The 17,298-nt window shown below is 31.5% G+C and overlaps 1 protein-coding gene across 1 annotated transcript; it reads right to left on the bottom strand.

Annotated features, from left to right (window-relative positions):
• Positions 1 to 4,183: 4,183 nt before the first annotated feature.
• On the bottom strand, positions 4,184 to 16,720 carry LOC134702103 (metalloproteinase inhibitor 4-like). Its single transcript, XM_063563194.1, has 5 exons — positions 16,606 to 16,720; positions 14,713 to 14,822; positions 11,359 to 11,461; positions 10,186 to 10,328; positions 4,184 to 4,321 (listed from the first exon to the last, which is right to left on the bottom strand). Exons 1-5 carry the CDS (start codon positions 16,718 to 16,720, stop codon positions 4,184 to 4,186), a joined length of 609 nt encoding a protein of 202 aa, XP_063419264.1.
• Positions 16,721 to 17,298: the final 578 nt, after the last annotated feature.

Here is a 17,298-nt window from a genome sequence, read left to right on the forward strand (position 1 = left end):
ATCAAATCGTTTTTCAATTTTCTCATAGATATATTTTTTTTAATTGATTTACAATTTGTTATTTTTCTTTGCACCCTATAATACATTCGTTTTGCTCGTCGTTAATATTAAATGTATAAGTTTAGTAATTGTTTGAAAGAAAGCAGTTTACGAGAAACAAAATGGAAAGTTGGTCCAAACTAAAACCAAGGGAAACTCGTATGCTTTAAGTTATCAATAACAACTTTTATTAAACAACGTCTTTTTAGAACTAAAACAGAAACAAACCAATATTGTTTAATTATTCAAAGTAATATTCATGTTTTATTTTTCAGTTATAGCTTAATTGAACAATTTGTAGATTAAATTGTTACACAACTATATTGTTCAAAATATTTGTGTTTCTTCAATAGCTATAATAAGATGTGGTGTGTGTGCCAACGATACAACTCTCCATTCAGGTCATAATTCGTCAAGTTAAAAGCAAAAATGTATGTGCGTGTAAAATTGTAAATACATGTAGTTACCAGGCTTATAATTTAGTACGCCAGACGCGCGTTTCGTCTACATAAGACTCATCAGTGACGCTTATATCAAAATATCTATAAATCCAAACAAGTACAAAGTTGAAGAGCATTGAGGATCCAAAATTCCAAAAAGTTGTGATAAATACGGCTAAGGTAATCTACGAAAATCATTACTTTTTCAAAAAAATGGACGTTTTTTGTAAATAGGAAATTTAGAAAAATGACCACCTTATTGATATTTATTTCAACACCGAAGTGTTGACTACTAGGCTGGTGATTCCCTCGGGGACGAAACGTCCAACAGCAGTGGCATCGACCCAGTGGTGTTAATAGTTATCAAAGGTACCAGGGTTATAGTTAAGTACGCCAGACGTGCGTAGGTACTATGTTTTTCTTATTCACATACATAAACAAATGCTATCAATTCTAAAATGAACGCGATACTTTTAAGATATAATACATGTAGCAGCTTATCTTAAATACAACTTTAACATGTATAAGTAACATTGTATGTTAAAATTAGCAAGTTTAAGATCACTGCTCGATGTCATATTATTTTGTTATCATCTTTTTAACGAGAAAATATTTTGATATAAAAAAAGAACTAGTTTTTTTGGTCAATAACATGAATAAGGTCTTCGGTGTTAATAATCAATAGATTCGGATTTTCTTAACCCCAGGAGTAGATTATCTTAGCCGTATTTGGAACAACTTTTGGAATTTTGGGTCCTCAATGCCCTTCAACTTTGTATTGGTTTTGCTTTTTAACTGTTTTGGTCTGAGCGTCACTGGTGATTCTTATGTAGACGAAACGTGCGTCTGGCGTACTAAATTATAAGCCTGGTACCTTTGAAAACTATTTACAATTGTACACGCACATACATTTTTGCTTTTATCTTACTATTGAATTGAGTTATACTTAAATTATAATTATAATCCTGGTACCTTTGATAACTATTTACACCACTGGATCGATGCCACTGCTGGTGGACATTTCGCCCCGGAGGGTATCACCAGCCCAGTAGTCAGTAATTCGATGTAGACAGGACTATAAATTATTTGGTCTTTTTTTTGATAATTTCCTGTTTTTAAAAACTTTGATTTTTTCGAAAAACTAAGGATTTTCTTACCCGCAGGAGTATATTACCTTAGCCGTATTTGGAACAATTTTTTGGAAATGTTGGGTCCTGAATGCTCTTCAACTTTGTATTGGTTTTGCTTTTTAACTGTTTTGATCTGAGCGTCACTGATGAGTCTTTATAGACGAAACGTGCGTCTGGCGTATTAAATTATAATCCTAGTACCTTTGATAACTATTTGACAATATGTCGTCATTCACTCCAAAGGCTAACCGACAAAATTGAAACCTTTATTCAGAAGTGATTAATTACGACACACAACAAGAAAAATCCCGCACCCGTTGTCGGGCTTCAGATTGCCCCGTAACAATTGGTGAACGTCAGAACACATAAAAAAAATAATTAAAAAAGACATACAAGTCTAACAAAGGCCAGAGGTTCCTGACTTTGGACAGACGCAACAGTGCGGCGGGATAAAACAGGGTTATTGAGATCTCAACACTCCCTTATACCTTTAACCAATGTAAAAAAAAAACACACAGCAATATGTCCAGTTAAACGCAGTTTAAAAGAAGTCCAAGTCCAATGTAAAAAAACCTAAGACCATAATCTGCCATCTTTAATGACCTGACAACGCTATCGTAAATACCTGAACGTATAAGATGTCTGCATATTGATTTATATTTACGAATGATGTCCTTTATCTTATAGATGTTTTGACATTTAAGATATAAACACGATAAGATGGTGATAAAGGAACGTTACCATCTAAAAATTAACAATTAACAATAGGAAATGATTTTTTTTTCTTTTATCATTTCGTTATTGACTTCTTGTTGAAGATGAAGATATCGAGATCCTGGAAAGGGTAGTGTTCATTGCTAGTATTAGCTTTACTTAAAGTTAGTTCGATAGGATGAAAGTTATTTGTTGAGACCCAATGTATCTTCTAAATATTGTATTTCTTCTGTTATTAAACAATGTTTGTGGTTGTGCTAGTGATTTTTCATCATTTAATTTCTACATTTCCCATACAAAAGTTAAACACATGTACCAAAAACCGTCACAGTAAATTTAAGTGCATTGTGACAGTTGTTATCCATTCGTTTGATGTACTTAAACACTTGATTTTGCCTTTCATTTATGAAATTTCCGTTATGAAATTTTCCTCGGAATTCAGTATTTTTGTGATTTAACTTTTTTGCACACCTTGTTTTAGCTTAGCAAATGACAAATCACAAGTAAAATATATTTATTTGAAAATTAGGAACTAATACATCCATTTTATCTATTTTAGCGAATGTTTAGTAAAAGTGTTGTGTACCCCTTTAATGCAACAACTTTTTCGTGTGTAAAGCATCTGTGGAATTTCACGCTTCAGCTCAGCAACTTTTCTTTGAAGATTTATTTTCTTCGAAATATGTATCTAGTGCAACGGAATAAGAACCGTTTAGTGTGACTATGAACTGACCATACATTTGTCCATTTAATAAATCGTATTACAATTGTTTACGAAAACAATTCATTTAGTGTTGTGATCAAGAAGTGTACGAATTGATTGATGACAACGACGGTTTCTTAGTGCATTAAATGGTTTTGTCAAGCTTAAAACTTGTAAGGAATGAACATCGTAAAATTACACCGTTGCATAGCAGGCAACATTTTTAACAAAAGTCTTAGTTTGTTCAGATGTTTGATGTTTGTTCCGTTATTTCGGAAATAATCTGGAAAATCAGATTGAGATTGAATTAATTCATTGATCAAGGTTGGTGAATACATTACAATCATGAATCAATCTATTCAATAAATGAACAAATAAAAGTTTATTGCGAAAACAATTCAAAAATAAAATAATGTTTTTGAATTTGTTAATTCAAGTCATGTATAGCAGATGGATAAGCAAAATGAGAGGTTGTTATCTCATTTCGTGATATTTTATAAAATTTATTTCTATAAAGGAACCCCCTAAAAAGGTGTATATAAACCATTTTGAACTACAGATTATTTCTTGTTTAAATATTTTGATAGAATATCGAGTATTCTATACATCTCGATTGGTGAGTAATTATTAAGTCCATGCTGTAAGAGGTTGTTATTGTGTGTTAAACGAGAAAACATACGTGTGATTTTTACTTCTATAGCATGTATATGGAAATTAATGTTTTCGATTATGTGTAGTAAATTAACATTTATACTATGTACACTAAATTATTTGAATATTTAATATACAAATACAGACTTAACTACAGATTTTTTGCTGTTCATATATGGATATGTCAATATTAATCATTCAACTGTGTACTAAGCAAGTGTTTTGAAGAGAACTCTGTTTGTGATATCTAGAAAACAAAACGTTCTAAACGAATAAATTGGCAGTTTGTCATGTCTATCAACATCAATAAGGTACTTGTAATATGAAAAGTCAAATGCTAAGATCGTCTTAGGTAAAATAATATACAAATCAATCTGATCACAACTTCACATTGGAAGCAGGCAAACACTTGAAATAAAAATTGCCGTAAAAATTTCAATCTGTAAGTTCGATTTATGTGTGCTTCCAGGCAGCCATTGAAGTCAGCATATGATGACATAAATACGTTAGCATGTTTCATTATTAACCCAGAGGCACCGCCTTCTTCCTCTCTGGCACAGTGCTCTCTTAGCTAGGCAGGATGCAGTTCGATAACCTGCATTCATGTCCCCATATCTGCAACCAATTGAATCTGGACCAATTTTCTGAAAGAAGAAAGCGAGTTTATAACATAACTGTCAGAGTGTATGATATGATCAAGCTTGTATATAAAGTATTACTTCGTAGATACAAAAATATGATTGTTGCGGAAAATTGTCTTATCCGGCATTAACGTGTAATTCGTTTGTTCCTAACAATTTTTTTAATTTCTTTTCGTTGAGACTTGGGTTTTTCCCCTGTGATATAGTTATACTACTGATAAGTGCAAGGCTGGTTAGTGAGAGTAGTTGTATTACAAGTTCTTGTTATTGTTATAAATATAGATGGGTAAAATATGAACGTGAAATACTTTTTAAGGTTGGGTCACGATATATTATATAAAGAACATTTGCGGGTGTCATTTATCGAAAGTGCTCGCTCATAGTAACTAAGACAGATTTTGCAGTTGATTGTGTCATAAGAATGTGTACATATAAATGATTATACATTGTTTAATTTCAAAATGCATTGGACAACTGTGTTTGTATTTATAACAGTTTATAATGTTATTAAACATTGCTTACTAGAACAGAAAAACGAAGTTACTGCGAGCAACTAAACTTATATCTAGAGTTATGTTTTATTTATCATACCAATGATTTAGTAAATAAATGTTTTAAATTCGGACGAGCATGGCTAGGGAGAATTTAAGTTAAAGAAAGTGTTTCCCATTCTGTCACACAAACTAGTGTCCGATAATAGTTATATAGATTTTATACAGTCTTCTTTCAAATTGGTTTTAAAACCCCTTGATATTTTTTTTAATTATCAATACCCTCATAGATAATGACATCGTCTTTATTGTGTTTGATTATCCAGTTGCTTAAGTTTTTTAGTTGGATGCAGAAAACCTAATTGTCTAATCAAATTATCTCCTTGTAAGTCATATTGTGATTAAAACAAAGAAAAAATAGACTAATCGTCTACTTCTGCATAAAATCAATCGACATTGGTTTTGTAGCATACAAATACAATATAATTTAATAATAATCGCAACCCTATTTTTTGAAAATTGAATATAGCATTCTTTAATTTTGTAGATCATAGTCTTTTTATACATATATGTTTGAATCAGTTGCGCTCACACGCAAACTTTCGGAAGCCACACATACACTCGGTGTTGTGTTAGCGTAATTTAATTAGGGAGCAAGAAGGGGGTTATGGTTTTATGTTCGACACAGATTATATTTTTTTGGCGCATAGCACGAACATTTAAAATTTAACACTATAGGGATCCGGATAAAATCTGGATTCAGCAATTTGTTTTCCTCATTCAACGGAATATGTTTTCATCAATTTTAGGATCAGAATATTTTTAAAGAAAAAAAAAACTGTTTTTAGTTGAATGGTCATTTGCTGAACCTCTAACCCTGACTCAAAGCATCATCATTGCCCGACACATAATTCATTTGAAAATGTCTTCCCGAATTGACTGGACATACATAAAAATATTTTCCACTGATCAATCAACGATTCACTAATAAATGCATTTCAATCCTTCTTCTTCGTTTGTAGCCTACGTAATGTATTGCGTAATACGTGGAAAGTTCTGAACCCTCATTTTCGGACGATCATTTTAAAAATGCCTTTATCCGCCTCTGATATTCTATGGCCTTAACAAAGAAAAAACGACATAAATAGGTGTGCTACTCGCTATAACCTTTAATTCTATATAATACAACAATGTATGTATCACATACAAACATAATAATAATGTCATAATTCTAATTACAAATTCACATTAAATCAACTGTGAATACACGTGTCTACATTAGGCTATAGCGAGAGTCGATGGTCAGAAAGGTGACCGCATGGGTTTTAAGTGCGGACAAATGGTCACATGTCATGAATATTCATGTACTACTTACGTACGACGAACTAAATTTTATTGACACAAAGTTGATAAGTGTGAACAAAACTTATGCACAGGTAACCAAACAAGGTGTATAGATTTGAACACATTAAATGTAAAACCAGTGTACATTTCATCAAACTAATTGTAAACATGTTTATTGTACATGGTAACGTATATATAAATATATGGTGTCACTTAACTTGTTTTCTTCCTACAAGTAAACATTAAACATTTTCTTATCAGTAGAGTATAATCTTTTTACTTAAAGAGTTTCTCCCCGTAAACGACTTATTTGAAGAAAAAAAATGAAACGCAAAATTTTTCTAAACCAAAAAATCACCGAATTTTGCTTAAATAAACAAACAAACTAGCTATCAAATTACAAATCTGTCTTCAAATTTGCAGATTTGCCCAAAAATCTAGACCGATTGTGTACTGCGATTGTACAATCCAAGATGGTGGTATACCATGTAACAACAAAATACAGACCGTTAATTGAGGCGCAATAAAATATTTGTTGGTTTCCAAATAGGGTAAGTCTAAATCAATTTTCTGGTTTATATCTCATAAGGAACCTTTTAAACACATTTACATATTCTACTTATGTTCAACAAACTAGACGAAAAGAAAACATTACAAAAAAAAGTCTGTTTTATAATATAAAATTGAGAATGGAAATGGGGAATGTGTCAAAGAAACAACAATCCGGCCTAGAACCATAGAACAGACAACAACAATTATTACAAACCCTATAATTAGTCTGATTTAGTAGATCACATTCATTAGACAACATGGATCGTTTTCTGGTGGGTTTTTTTCTTGATTTGCGAAAATGTCAGTAAAACAAGCGTTTATGACAGACCTTTTAAAAAGTGTTTCAGATTATGTTAACAATATGCAATGTATAAAATATTACAGGGCAAGCGTTTCCGGTCATAATTCGTTCATGTAGGGTTCCTGTGTCATAAAAAGTAATTGAACGTTGATAATATCTCACAAAAATGTTAAACGCTATTGTGTTGTTGCTTAGTACAGAAATAAGAAACATTATGGTTTTTTTTTCAAATTCTTTGAATGCTACACAATACACGGCTGACAGATTTACACATAATTGTACAATCGGTTTGATAAGATCAGAAACATATGGTGCTCTATAGATATCCCATTTCGGTGGTAAAATCCTATTATAAAATAGTTTTCTTTTAACTGTGCAAGAAGTAATATATTTGGAGCCACATTCTAACCAGCAGAGCCATATGTTAGATGCCATTTCAAATATTCCGCCCATTTCTTTGACCCAATTTTCAATTTCTACCACTGTACTACATGTAATTACTTATTTGTGCTCGTCTGGAATATACTTATCAAAGGTACCAGGATTATAATTTAGTACGCCAGACGCGCGTTTCGTCTACATAAGACTCATCAGTGACGCTCATATCGAAATAGTTATAAACCAAACTAATACAAATTTGAAGAGCATTGAAGATCCAAAATTCCAAAACGTTGTGCCAAATACGGCTAAGGTGATCTATGCCTGGGATAAGAAAATCCTTAGTTTTTCGAAAAATTCAAAGTTTTGTATTAAAACAGGAAATTTATAAAAATGACAACATAATTGATATTCATGTCAACACCGAAGTGCTGACTACTAAAAATTTGTATACGCTTTATCTATCCGAAAAAAAACAGAATTCTCTGTTCACTGAATAAAATTTTTAATGAAACTTTAAAGATACAGTCTGCATGCAAGCATATTAAAGCAATGTTCTGTTTAAGACTCATTAGTAACGCTCATATCGAAATAGTTATAAACCAAACAAATACAAAGTTGAAGAGCATTGAAGATCCAAAATTCAAAAAAGTTGTGCCAAATACGGCTAAGGTGATCTATGCCTGGGATAAGAAAATCCTTAGTTTTTCGAAAAATTCAAAGTTCTGTATTAAAACAGGAAATTTATAAAAATGACCACATAATTGATATTCATGTCAACACCGAAGTGCTGACTACTGGGCTGTTGATACCCTCGGGGACGAAACGTCCACCAGCAGAGGCATCGACCCAGTGGTGTAAATAGTTATCAAAGGTACCAGGATTATAATTTAGTACGCCAGACGCAAGTTTCGTCTACATAAGACTCATTAGTAACGCTCATATCGAAATAGTTATATACCAAACAAATACAAAGTTGAAGAGCATTGAAGATCCAAAATTCCAAAAAGTTGTGCCAAATACGGCTAAGGGGATCTATATGCCTGGGATATCAAAATCCTTAGTTTTTCGAAAATTTCAAAGTTTTGTATTAAAACAGGAAATTTATAAAAATGACAACATAATTGATATTCATGTCAACACCGAAGTGCTGACTACTAACAATTTGTATACGCTTTATCTATCCGAAAAAAAACAGAATTCTCTTTTCACTGAATAAAATTTTTAATGAAACTTTAAAGATACAGTCTGCATGCAAGCATATTGAAGCAATGTTCTGTTCAAGTTAACACATAACATAAAGACTGCGGAAGACCACCTTGTAAGAACTCCGTTAAAGAAAGTTCGCTACTCAGTTTCAAAATAAATAGCTTTTCATAAAACTAGTATATATTGATAGGGGATTAATAAAGGTATCAAAACAGTGAAAACTATATAGATGTCAATGCGCTTCTTTTCGCGATATTAGCCATTTTGGCGGGAAAATGTTCTCTTGATTTTTCATAGCTTTATCATTGACAAGTCAAAGTTTTCAAAAACTATTAAAAATTAATAAGATTCTATACGACTTTTACAAATGGCTCATAATAATATATGCAATAGATTTATAAAAAGGAAAATGGGAGTAAATAAACAAAAAATTCAAGGCTTTCATATGAATAAAACCAGAAAAATCCGAAAAGCTGACAAAAAAATCAAACATGACATACGAACATCCTTAAATGTATTTTTTCCTTACTGGCACTGCGCTACTTTATGTTTTAAACTCAAACACTCAGACATTTCGTTTGATTTTCATATGTTCAATAATTTGTTTTGGTAATAAATGTATAAACGACAAAGTTTACAAAACAAAATGATCGAGTATATTTTTCATCAAATGAATAATTTGAATTCTTATGCTAAAGTGAAACAACTTCGTGTCCTTTACAGATTGGTTTGAGAAATTACAAAATGTCCAATTCTTCAGACGATTTAACTTAAGTTTTTGAAATTCGTTTTTCTTTCAAATCTTATTCGTACAGTCATCAAAGACTTGTCACTGATATTCACAGTTTAAAAACAGGAATGTGAAAATCATAACCAACGTAGTCTCATCCCGACCCGTATTTAAAACTTTCATGACAAGCTATTCAGTGCAAGTGTAAATCTTATTCAATATACCAATCTCTGTGGTTGTCTGCAGTGATTACAATAAGCACGCACTGCATGGATTATTCGATCTTATATAGTCTGATAACTTAATATATCATGTCATTGTATTATACTATAATTGTTCTCTACTGTTTATACATGTTTTATATTATGTAATATATGTTGGTAATTTTGCCATAGCATGTCTATCTTTTTGAAATAAAGATTCATTCATTCATTCAATGTTTTTGAACTATCTAAATAAGTTCAAAGATTTGAAATAAGGACCTGACGTATAAAAATAAGACACAAGGTTTTTGCCTTCGTCATACAATAACATATTTGTTTTTCGTTCATTTTTTAACATAAATAAGGCCATTAATTTTCTCGTTTGAATTGTTTTACATTGTCTTATTGGGGCTTTTTATAGCTGACTATGCGGTATGGGCTTTGGTCATTGTTGAAGGCCGTACGGGGACCTATAGTTGTTAAGGTTTGTGTCATTTTGGTCTTTTGTGGATAGTTATCTCATTGGCAATCATACCACATCTTCTTTTTTATATATTAATCTATGCACGAAAATCAAGGCAATAAAAGGAATTACAAGTAAATGAAAAAAACTATGAAGTAAAAACATACACATACTAGCTTGATACTTAATAACTTACGCATCTTCTTCTTCTGCAGTTTCTAAAGTACGAATAGGAACCTCTTGAAAACAGATAAAACGTTTGAGATGGTGACATGTCGCCGAGTTGCTCATGGAAATTACAATTATATATCGTTTTCTGTCCATCGGTGTTGTTTTGTCCTAATATAAACAAAAAATAAATTGATTGTATTATTGTAAAAATGAAAAGAACGAATTTCATTTTAATAGGCAAAACAAAAAATGAATTACTCTTCATGTGATTAACAATGTATTTCAACTGATGGAGTTCAATCAAACACCATCTTTTGTGTCATGAATATTTACCGCTTGTTATTTATTACCATTATCTTGTTACATGTAGCGTGGCTCGCTCATGTCGGTAAAGCTTTACTTTTTTGTATGTCTTCAACTACCCCAAAATCACAAATCGAGAAATATGGTATATAAAAAAATTTAGGGGAGTCGCGGATCTAAATCGATTTTTTTAATTTAATATAGGATTTCGCTATATTTTCCGATAAAAGAACTTTATCTTATACTGAATAGAAAAATAGAATAACAAAATGGGGCCACCGTTCATTTACGTTCACATTTAGTCTGCAAAAGAAGCATACATGTTTTTACAAGTACCTTATTTTCTGTTGAACTAGAAGGAGAAATAGAGGTAACTTCGAAATAAAAGAAGAACGTAATTACAGAAATCGCTCAAACTTTACAAAAGTTTTGTTTAAGTACATTTTATTTGAAAATAAAAATAAAAATTATAGGTCACCGATGAGTAAAAATAGATATTTCAATTATAATGACAAAAAAATGGCATTTTTGCACCAAAGGAAAATAATATGGCGCTTTTTCAATGATGTCTACATTTTAAAATTCCTTGAATGAGTTTTGTACCATATGATAAAGAAACATTTACTTAATGTCATAATTGAAGTTTGTAATGAAAAATAAATTTTATTTTTTTTCTGAAATTTTTATACCCTGGAACCTCCTTAGCATGTATACAAAAAGAAGAGCGAAAGAGTGCATCGATTGGGTTACATTTGGAACACAGTTAGTAAAAGTATACTTATACAAAACATGTCTTCAGTATTTTTAGACAAAGCCATAGTATATCGGTCAACTAGTTTGTGACGATGCCCTTTAAATGTAAGTATTGTCATGATTTATCTTACAGTGTATTTACCCATTATAATATAAGACTGTCCGACGGTAAAGCGTACACCACAACGGGCATCATTACCTGCAGTCTCTATAACTACATCTTGTCCAACTCGTTCTGTCACTCCCTTAAATACAAATGTTTAGAATTATTTACAATTCAATCAATTAAGACACTTTTTTAACATGTTTAAAAGTGAATAAGAAACTGTCGTTTTAGGCATATAAGTTCAAAATTCCTTATTAATTGACATTCATAATCTTCAGCGTTTACTTGATATCAGTCATAAATTCTATATTTTTTTTAGAGACAAGTGCATTTTTATTGTCGAAATTGATAGATTGTAATAATGCATTATCTATAAGCATCAAAATGTTTGGCCACAAAAATATTAAATTTCTTCATTGTGTGGTATTGTGTTGTTTATTTTATTTTTAGAACACAATTACATTTTCGTGTGACTATGTCCTTATAGTTCCAGTAGCAATGATATAAGAATTGTTAAACCTTGTAATTTCTTCATATTGAAAAAAAAATATTAAAAGATAACAAATATATGTTTAAGTGCTTTCCGTATAAATGATGTATCAATTTGGTAAACTATCTGGCATTTGAACAAGAAACACTTTCGTCAAAAGAAGTCAACTCCTGTATTTTAAGTTTATATTTTTAAGGGTCATAATGCATATTAATCCTATTTTATATTAATATATGGGAGATCGGAGTTGAAACAAATTAAATCCAGTAATTTCATAAATATTTTTGAAAATTCCAACCTCAACAATTACCAACATTTTCTAATTCGCCAGTCCTCCTTTCTATGATATTCTACAAGATGATGTACATCCTCAAACATTTAATTTATAACTGAAACGAGTAGATTTTAGTCAATTATAATCATTAATGTATCGTTCGCCATTTCTAGAAAAGATAAGTAAACTATTCTTGTTCAAATTCAAAAAACGCAGATCCTTAAAAGACCCTATCAATACAGAAGATTTCGATATGTTACTTCCATTAACTCATATTTCCTCTGAACAAAACAAGGATGAGGACAAAACTAGATCTGATTTGACGAAGTATTTATCTTGGGCTGTCATAAACAGCATGAAACCATTTCAAAAGCCAAGAAAAGATGAATATATTGCTTGCAAGATATACGTAAATATTTCACCCTTCTCCAAAATGATATTGGAATTCAGGCATGACCTGTTGAATAGAGAATATTCAAAGAAATAAGCAGAGATATTGGACATTAGTTTGGAGGACACTAAAACAACCATCCTTACTTTATCCATTAAATTCCTGGGCAAAAAAAACCATTATATTGACGTGGAAATCAATAAGAAATTTGACAATACAAAAGACAATCGTAACTGGGTTAGAAGTCAAGCATATCATCACTTTTGCTACGAGACAAATGTATTGTCATTAACGAGCTCATTACAGCCACGATTTTGTTATTCTTGATTAAAACACTCACCTACCCATGTGATCCAAACTTTCTAAATCATATCGGCAATTACAATCGCATCATTACACAAGTCGTACCGTATGTGATTTCAAGGTTCTCAAAAAATGATACCCACGATTTTTTTACTAGAATGTACAGTCGTCATGAAAATGATGAAATTTTATTTAAATATCGTATCAATTAAATTATTATCAAATATGAAAACGTACGGACAAGGACAAAAGCATATATTACCGAAATATTTTTTTTAAGAAATCGATTGAATATTGATTCAATAGCTCATCAGGGAGGTCTATTATTTCCTCGAACGGAAAGATTACTGAATGCATAGCTCGTTCCGGTTTTTTTTATTTACCAATTGTTAAAAGCATTAATCTTTTATCTAAGGTTTATCTGATCTTATACAAGATACTCAGAAATTAAAACCTCAAAATATTTGCCTCCTGTGTGATTTTGAAATAAGTCAGATGTTTACTTATAGTCCAACTGAACTAAAACGCGAATGAAGTAAGGAGTGTATCAAACAGACAAAAGCTTAAGCAAAGAACAGAAAAAAGCTGAATATCACCAATGGTTCTTCAAAACAGGCACACAATTCTGCAGCCGGAAGCCGGCTTCAGCTGAACACTACTGTACTGAAACACAGTTCAATGAAAATGGACGTTACACTGAACTCCAAAACTTATGAATTAACTAAAATTAAAATATATACAACACGTACAAAGGCCAGAGGACCCTGACGTGGTATTCAATTCAGAACACCGAAGAGATAGCAGACACACCAATGTACACGCCTTTATAATTGGTTCTTGAACCTATACACACGCTATAATGTCATAAACACACTTTTATATTGATCTTTCATCTTATAGATTGCATTTCTGTAAATATTGACAATGCAATTTCCAATAGGAACTCCTTTTACGGCTAAAACTGTATCACTTTTACTATGAAGATTTGAAAAAAATCTTATCCTAAAATTGAAAGTTCATATGCACTACAATTTTTTTCAAAGGTCAAAATATAGGGCCGTGCGGCATATTTTCAACGTTTATATGCCCTGAACTTTACAGAGTTTAAACTAAAACTAATTTTCTTAACTGTCCCTTCCTCGAATGAAGGGTTACCACAGATTTCAATGTAAACAATATGCACATGTATATCTACTGGTAACATTTCCAAGTTATGTCTCTTTGAAATGGAACAGAGAGAGCATAACTGGGAACCAGTATGTAAACAAAATTAATTTCCTATGAATATTCTAAATCACTCCAAAAGAAGCGTGGTTTGAGAAACAGCTGTATTTACAAAGTGCAACCTATAGACAAGCTCGAATACCGTAACAAGACAATTAGCATTGCTGCTCCTTTCCCTGCTGTTTTTAAAACTGTTAAATAGATTGTATGCACTATTTTTATGTGCGATCTTCCAATAACCTAATTATTCAAACATTTTTTCTGTTAGACATACAGGATATTTTTTAACAGTAATAACAAGTTAGGTTTTGTAAATCATTAAAATGCAATTGAAATCAAATTTAGTTTTTTTGTCTTTTTGTTTATTATGACCAGATTTCAAACACAAACAAAAAAAACCCGAACAACCAGGTCAATTACCTATAGTTTTTTGCATTTGTTAGAATAAATTATTTTCGGCAATCTAAATATCGAGTGATTCCTGCGTTAGAGACCATTCATATTCCAGAGAGTATGCAAGAAATACTTTTACATATATTATTGAAATGATAATTCTTGATAGATATTTGTTATCTTATATGTTACAAATGTAGTTGGTATCCATCCCGTAGAAAGCCTCTCCATTGTAAATCATAACACCTCTTTCATTTTCAATGCACGATTTCAATGAGTTTGAGTTTAGAAAATCATTATATTACTGATACGTACCTTCATTCTGAAAATAACTGTAAATGTATATTCCCAAGTCGCGTAATTATTGTAATAATCATCTCTTGGACCTGGTATAAGAGTCTCGTTTATAACTTTGCCATACAATACTGAAAAAGCATACTATATTGTAAAACATTCGACATTTTTATAAAGATGTACATGGTTTTTTTACATACTCATAAAATAAAGAGAGACCGGGGAGAGTTTGGCGATCGCTAAAATGTTTAATCACGCGACGAAATGTATGTTGTTGTCCCATGAAGGAGCCTTGAATTCAATTGGTTTCATTTTTTGCTTTGTAACAAGTTTGAATTTTGTTTACCTTTCTACAAAAAAATGGGCCGTTGTTTTTTTCTCGTTGAATTTTTTGGCCTATTACTGCTGACAATGCAGTAAGGGCTATGCTCATTGTTGAAGGTTGTTCGGTTACTTAAAATTGTGAATATCTGTATCATTTTGTTTCCTTTTTGAGAAATTTCGCATTGGTTATCTCACTACATCTGTTGTTTTCATATAAAGACGACTTACAGATGAGAGCGATGAATAAGGCCTCTTATTGGCAATCACGAAAGGTTAAATATTTACCGCATTCATAAACCATCTCTTAAATACTAAAGTGGGTTCATCCATAACTGTATGTATTAAACCCAAATTATCTATAACATATGAGTTTGCTTTGAGTGTCATTTCTTTTAATTTGAAGCGTTGTTTTTTTATATTTGATATGAGATGCTCTATGTATTTTTCTAAATTATGGCTTATGCAAACATGTGAAATATATATGAATTAAAATGCACGTATTTGTTTCTAGTACATAGCGTTATATCTTATACCGCAATACAAATATCATTAATAACTTAATTTGTACTAGCATGACAGTAAAGACTTCAGATAAAGCTAAATGATTTTTTTTTTAAATGAAACACTCTTAAGGTTTCTTTTGGACAGTCTTCAGATAAAAAAAAAGCTTTTGATAACGGTGTATTGGTGGTTTTTTTTAGTGGATACCTATCAACAAGGTTTTGATATAAGATTTTAGTTGATCGTTAGGACAATGACAGTTTTATCCTTTTTTTTTGTGTTATTTGTTTTTGTCATTTAATTTGCATTGATTAACCATGCATGTTACTTTGATTTGGTATTGAGATTTCGCGGTGCATTTTAAGTTTATCTATTAATCTGCCAAGACACATGATTCACAAAAGAATGCATATCTTTATAGCTGAGATTGTACTTTGTCTAACTATCATCCCTTTAACTACACTAAATCTTTTTTTATTCATCTTTTCTACATTGGCTAGAATTAAAGGGGGAGGGGTTGAGATCTCAAAAAATAACCCCGCCGCAATTTTGCGCATGTCCCAAGTCAGAGGCCTCTGACCTTTGTTTGCATTGTATGATTTTTAATTTACGTTTCTTGAGTTTAATTCGAGGTTTTGAATGACGTCCATTATCACCGAACGAGTATACATATTTATTTAAGGGCCAGCTGAAGGACGCATACGGGTGCGAAAGTTTCTCGCTCAATTAAAGACCCATTGGTTGACTTCGGCTGTTGTCTGATCTATGATCAGGTTGTTGTCTCTTTGACACATTCCTCATTTCCACTCTCAATTTATTAAATGTATTTCGGGGGTATAACGCCAACTTGAATTGTACAATCACAACAAACAAGTGGTGCAGTTTTTAGCCTAAAATCTGCCGAGGTTCAATCTCATGATGACGCTATCATCATTATACAGTTTAATTAAAAACGGATATATATAGAAATAATTAGTAAAAAAAATCATTTTGATTAAGCAGAAACTAAAATGGCAAACATGCAAATCCTGTTCGTTAAAAAGAAGACCAATCGTGGCCCTTGATGTTCATATCCATAATAAAACGTACCGTAATGAGCTTCGCAGAATTGAACTTGAGGATGTTCAGTACCACAAAAACAACTTTGTATACTAGTTGTCATCCATGACAGAACAATTATTAGTTGTAGTACGTTCCTTATCATTTTAACTGACTGCTTCTCAATTGATTCAATACATTGCATATATAAGGAATAATAATTTATCTTTCAAAATTTGAAATAAGTAAGGGGGAAATATATCGGTATTTGGCACAGAAGACGCTAAAGAGAAATGTTATCTATTTCTAAACAAAACGTAAGCTTTTAAAAAGTAATCTATTTCACGATTAAATTCGACCTTTGTTTGTACAGCACGATCATATGTAACTAAAAGACAAACACGTTTTACAATACAAATCCTTAACCAAACTCTTGTCACGTAATCATATTTGAATGTGATCTGTGAATATATATTAAGTCTAATATGATTTAGATTTGTACACTAGGGAGCAATACTTAAATAGCAAATTGTGTATGTTTATGTATATGATGTACTGTGTTACAACTCTAGTTTCTACTGTCGAGGAAAGGTAACACTTGGCCACCGAAGCTGAATTTTATAGTTCAGTTTACATTGTAGATTGTAGATTGGTCTAGAGCACAGCACCAATGTTGACAATGTTGTCTCGATATCCAAATAGCACAAATTCGAATCCCAGCGAGGGTTGAAAAAAATGTGCGGA

Source organism: Mytilus trossulus, unplaced genomic scaffold, assembly GCF_036588685.1.
Source record: "Mytilus trossulus isolate FHL-02 unplaced genomic scaffold, PNRI_Mtr1.1.1.hap1 h1tg000398l__unscaffolded, whole genome shotgun sequence".
Lineage (NCBI taxonomy): Eukaryota > Metazoa > Mollusca > Bivalvia > Mytilida > Mytilidae > Mytilus > Mytilus trossulus.